The sequence below is a fragment of the Hyla sarda genome, unplaced genomic scaffold, assembly GCF_029499605.1.
Source record: "Hyla sarda isolate aHylSar1 unplaced genomic scaffold, aHylSar1.hap1 scaffold_504, whole genome shotgun sequence".
NCBI classification, from domain to species: domain Eukaryota; kingdom Metazoa; phylum Chordata; class Amphibia; order Anura; family Hylidae; genus Hyla; species Hyla sarda.
Genome location: NW_026610515.1, coordinates 22,683 through 28,020, shown reverse-complemented (window position 1 = coordinate 28,020; position 5,338 = coordinate 22,683). Strand labels below are relative to the sequence as shown.

Genomic DNA, 5,338 nt, shown 5'->3' with positions numbered 1-5,338 from the left:
GGGGTCTTCCTCTATACTGATCCTCCCTGTGGTGGGGTCATCCTCTATACTGATCCTCCCTGTGGTGGGGTCATCCTCTATACTGATCCTCCCTGTGGTGGAGTCATCCTCTATACTGATCCTCCCTGTGGTGGGGTCATCCTCTATACTGATCCTCCCTGTGGTGGAGTCATCCTCTATACTGATCCTCCCTGTGGTGGGGTCATCCTCTATACTGATCCTCCCTGCGGTGGGGTCTTCCTCTATACTAATCCTCCCTGTGGTGGGGTCATCCTCTATACTGATCCTCCCTGTGGTGGGGTCTTCCTCTATACTGATCCTCCCTGCGGTCGGGTCTTCCTCTATACTGATCCTCCCTGCAGTGGGGTCATCCTCTATACTGATCCTCCCTGCAGTGGGGTCATTCTCTATACTGATCCTCCCTGCAGTGGATTCATCCTCTATACTGATCCTCCCTGCGGTGGATTCATCCTCTATACTGATCCTCCCTGCAGTGGGGTCATCCTCTATACTGATCCTCCCTGCAGTGGGGTCATCCTCTATACTGATCCTCCCTGCAGTGGGGTCATCCTCTATACTGATCCTCCCTGTGGTGGGGTCTTCCTCTATACTAATCCTCCCTGTGGTGGAGTCATCCTCTATACTGATCCTCCCTGTGGTGGGGTCTTCCTCTATACTAATCCTCCCTGTGGTGGGGTCATCCTCTATACTGATCCTCCCTGTGGTGGGGTCATCCTCTATACTGATCCTCCCTGTGGTGGGTTCTTCCTCTACACTGATCCTCCCTGTGGTGGAGTCATCCTCTATACTGATCCTCCCTGTGGTGGAGTCATCCTCTATACTGATCCTCCCTGTGGTGGGGTCATCCTCTATACTGATCCTCCCTGTGGTGGAGTCATCCTCTATACTGATCCTCCCTGTGGTGGGGTCATCCTCTATACTGATCCTTCTTCTGGCTTTGGTTCTGGACGTCCTTCATCTCCACCTTTCTTACAGAGTCTTGTGAATTTCAAAGAATTCCGCAGCAGCTTTGGCCACAGACTTGATTGGTCTTGTTTCCCTATAAACTGACCACAGCTCGTGGGGGTTATTGGATATGTTGGGGGGGGGGTTGGATATGTTGGGGGGGTCAGATATGTTGGGGGGGGCTGGATATGTTGGGGGCTGGATTTGTGGGGGGGTAGGATATGTGGGAGGGGGTTGAATAAGTTGGGGGGGTCGGATATGTTGGGGGGGGCTGGATATGTTGGGAGGCTCGGATATGTTGGGGGGCTGGATATGTGGGGGGGGGTCGGATATGTTGGGGGGGGCTGGTGGAATAGATCAAGTGAGTAATAGTCTTTACTCCAGATTCTTCTCCGCTTTCTTTATCTCTGGAAAGATTTGGTCACATGGTCTGTGCGATGTAAAGCGCGAGGCGATGAAAGCCATGGCCGCCATCTCCCTGAGGTCCAATTACTGCGCCTCCTTGTCTTGTGGGCCGGCAGATAAAAGCAGAGGAGAAGAGGAATTGTAAAAGATTCCTGTATGACTAATCTACGGGGTGGATCGTTATAAGTGTGGGGGGGGGGGGACGCTCACCGAGTACAAATGAGCAACCCCCCCCCCCCCCCCCCCCCCCCGATTACTTGGAGGAGTCTTGACCAGGAGAAGGAAATGGTATTAAGACACCTAGGTGACTATGAAGTCCTCAGAATCTCTCACTCTTCTCCGACCCACGGGAGCCGCAGCAGAAGAAGGAGGAGGAGGAGGGCGCCACCATGAAAGAGGGAGCTGAAAGTGTCTGACATGGAAGCGGAGCATGAAAGTCAACTCGCCAGCAGACGCAACAAAACAGAGAAGAGGATGGAGCGCGACCACAGTCACTAATGAGCAAGTAGCAAACCACACGGGGAGTGCTGCTCCGTAGTCATCAGTATAAAGTGCTGCTCCGTAGTCATCGGTATAAAGTGCTGCTCCGTAGTCATCGGTATAAAGTGCTGCTCCGTAGTCATCGGTATAAAGTGCTGCTCCGTAGTCATCGGTATAAATTGCTGCTCCGTAGTCATCGGTATAAATTGCTGCTCCGTAGTCATCGGTATAAAGTGCTGCTCCGTAGTCATCGGTATGAAGTGCTGCTCTGTGTCATCAGCATGAAGTGCTGCTCTGGAGTGGTCAATATAAAATGTGCTCTGGAGTCATCGGCATGAAGTGCTGCTCTAAAGTGAGGTCTCTGGAGTAGCCTGCTAGGAGAGGTCTCTCTGGTCGGATTTTTCCGGTGGAGTGTCCCTGGTGGGGTCTCTTTGGTGGAGTCTCCTTGGGGAGGTCTCTGGAGTGGAGTTTCCTTGGTTGAGTCTCTCTGGTGGGGTTTCTCTGGTGGAGTCTCCTTGTGAGGTCTCTGGAGAAGAGATTCCTTGGTGAGGTTGTTCTGGTGCAATCTACTTGGTGAGGTCGCTGGAGTAGCGTCTCCTTGGTGAGGTTTCGGGAGAAGTGATTCCTTGGTGAGGTCTTTCTGGTGGAATCTACTTGGTGAGGTCTCTGAAGTGGAGTCTCACTGGTTGGATCTCCTAGGTGAGGTCTCTGGCGTGGAGTCTCCTTGGCGAGTATGGAATGGAGTCTCCTTGGTGGGGTCTCTCTCTGGTGAAGTCTCATTAGTGAGGGGTCTCTGGTGGGGTCTCTTTGGGTCTCCTAGGTCAGGTCTCAGGAGTGGAGTCTTCTTGGTGGGGTCTCTCTGGATCTCCTAGGAGAGGTCTCTGGAGTGGAGTCTCCTTGGTGAGGTCTCTCTGGTGAAGTCTCATTAGTGAGGTCTCTCTGGTGTAGTCTCCTTGGTAAGGGCTCTGGAGTGGGGTCTCCTTGGTGGGGTCTCCTCTGAATGGTCTCTCTGGTGGAGTCTCCTTGGTAAGGTCTCTCTGTTAAAGTCTCCTTGGTAAGGGCTCTGGAGTGGAGTCTCCCTGGTGGGGTCTCTGGTGGAGTCTCCTTGGTATGGTCTCTCTGGTGGAGTCTCCTTGGTAAGGTCTCTCTGGTGGAGTCTCACTGTTGGAGTCTCTCTGGTGGGGTCTCGCTGTTGGAGTCTCTCTGGTGGGGTCTCCATGGTGGGGTCTTTCTGGGTCTCCTAAGTGAGGTCTCTGGAGTAAAGTCTTCTTGGTGGGTTCTCTCTGGTGGAGTGTTTTTGGTGAGGTCTCTAGTGAAGTCTTCTTGGTTAGGACTCTGGAGAAGAATCTCCTTGCTGGGGTCTCTCTGGTGGAGTCTCCTTGGTTAGGGCTCTGGAGAACAGTGTCCTTGGTGGGGGGGGGGGGGGTCTCTCTGGTGGAATCTCCTTGGTTAGGGCTCTGGAGAAGAGTCTCCTGGGTGGAGTCTCTCTGGTGGGGTCTCTCTGGGTCTCCTAAGTGAGGTCTCTCGAGTGGAGTCTTCTTGATGGGGTCTTTCTGGTGGAGTCTCCTTGGTGAGGTCTCTCTAGTGAAGTCTTCTTGGTTAGGGCTCTGGAGAAGAGTCTCCTTGGTGGGGTCTCTCTGGTGGAGTCTCCTTGGTTAGGGCTCTGGAGTGGAGTCTCTCTGGTGGAATCTCCTAAGTTGGGTCTCTCTGGTGAGGTCTCTCTGTGGATTCTCCTAGGTGAGGTCTCTGGAGTGAAGTCTGCTTGGTGAGGTCTCTCAGTTATGAAAGGGTTAACTCCTGTTGGGACCCCCCCCCCCTTTATATTTTCTTTCCTGTACACTATGGACATTACGGCTGAATTCACACTTTGCCTTTTTTATGGTAATTTTTCATATTTTGCCTCAGGTTCTAAAAAATATGCGGTGGTAGATGACGATAGTCGGTGATGATATGCGGTGGTGGATGACGATAGTCGGTGATGATATGCGGTGGTGGATGACGATAGTTGGTGATGATATGCGGTGGTGGATGACGATAGTCGGTGATGATATGCGGTGGTGGATGACGATAGTCGGTGATGATATGCGGTGGTAGATGACGATAGTCGGTGATGATATGCGGTGGTAGATGACGATAGTCGGTGAGGATATGCGGTGGTGGATGACGATAGTCGGTGATGATATGCGGTGGTAGATGACGATAGTCGGTGAGGATATGCGGTGGTAGATGACGACAGTCGGCGATGATATGCGGTGGTGGATGACGATAGTCGGTGATGATATGCGGTGGTGGATGACGATAGTCGGTGATGATATGCGGTGGTGGATGACGATAGTCGGTGATGATATGCGGTGGTGGATGACGATAGTCGGTGATGATATGCGGTGGTGGATGACGATAGTCGGTGATGATATGCGGTGGTGGATGACGATAGTGGGTGATGATATGCGGTGATGATATGCGGTGGTGGATGACGATAGTCGGTGACATGCGGTGGTGGATGACGATAGTCGGTGATGATATGCGGTGGTGGACGACGATAGTCGGTGACATGCGGTGGTGGACGACGATAGTCTGTGATATGCGGTAGTGGATGACGATAGTCGGTGATATGCGGTGGTGGATGACGATAGTCGGTGACATGCGGTGGTGGATGACGATAGTCGGTGATATGCGGTGGTAGATGACGATAGTCGGTGATATGCGGTGGTGGATGACGATAGTCGGTGATATGCGGTGGTGGATGACGATAGTCGATGATATGCGGTGGTGGATGACGATAGTCGATGATATGCGGTGGTGGATGACGATAGTCGGTGACATGCGGTGGTGGATGACGATAGTCGGTGATATGCGGTGGTGGATGACGATAGTCGGTGATATGCGGTGGTGGATGACGATAGTCGGTGACATGCGGTGGTGGATGACGATAGTCGGTGATATGCGGTGGTGGATGACGATAGTCGGTGATATGCGGTGGTGGATGACGATAGTCAGTGATATGCGGTGGCGGCTGTAGGTGGTGATGGGTGAAGCGGCCGCTCAGCATTGTTGGACGTATAATGAAGAGGATGCAGACTCTCCGCTCCCGGTGCCTCCACCTTACCTCACGTTAGTGACCCTGGACTCTCCACACGGGTCACCTCAGTGGTGGGGGAATGGTTTCTGCCTTTCCGTGGTCCTCCGGGCAGGTAGGTCTCTTCTGGTGTCAGCGGTCACGGTCTCTTTTCTTCTTTTGCTGCAGGACTTGACCTTGAGAATCCTCTGGCAGAGGTCGCGTTGCGCTCATTGATCAGCCGCCGGTGACAGTCTGCTCCTTAATTGAATCCCAGAAGGGGCAGCCGAGGATATTATTAGCGGGAGCAGCCGATACTGTCATTACCAGACTCAGGGCCACCCTAATTACTTTATTTTACAGATACCGTGATTATGGCGAGCGCCAGCAGCCTGCCCGTTATCACACTGTGGCGACCATTACTGAAACAAA

The 5,338-nt window shown here is 52.8% G+C and overlaps 1 protein-coding gene across 1 annotated transcript; it reads right to left on the bottom strand.

Annotated features, from left to right (window-relative positions):
• Positions 1-3,759: 3,759 nt before the first annotated feature.
• On the bottom strand, positions 3,760-4,764 carry LOC130337685 (uncharacterized). Its single transcript, XM_056553955.1, has one exon. It carries the CDS (start codon positions 4,762-4,764, stop codon positions 3,760-3,762), a length of 1,005 nt encoding a protein of 334 aa, XP_056409930.1.
• Between the last annotated feature and the right edge of the window lie 574 nt (positions 4,765-5,338).

Bases quoted from the DNA above. Each gene is read 5' to 3' on its own strand.
- LOC130337685 (XM_056553955.1), bottom strand. From the start codon at position 4,764: ATGTCACCGACTATCGTCATCCACCACCGCATATCACCGACTATCGTC.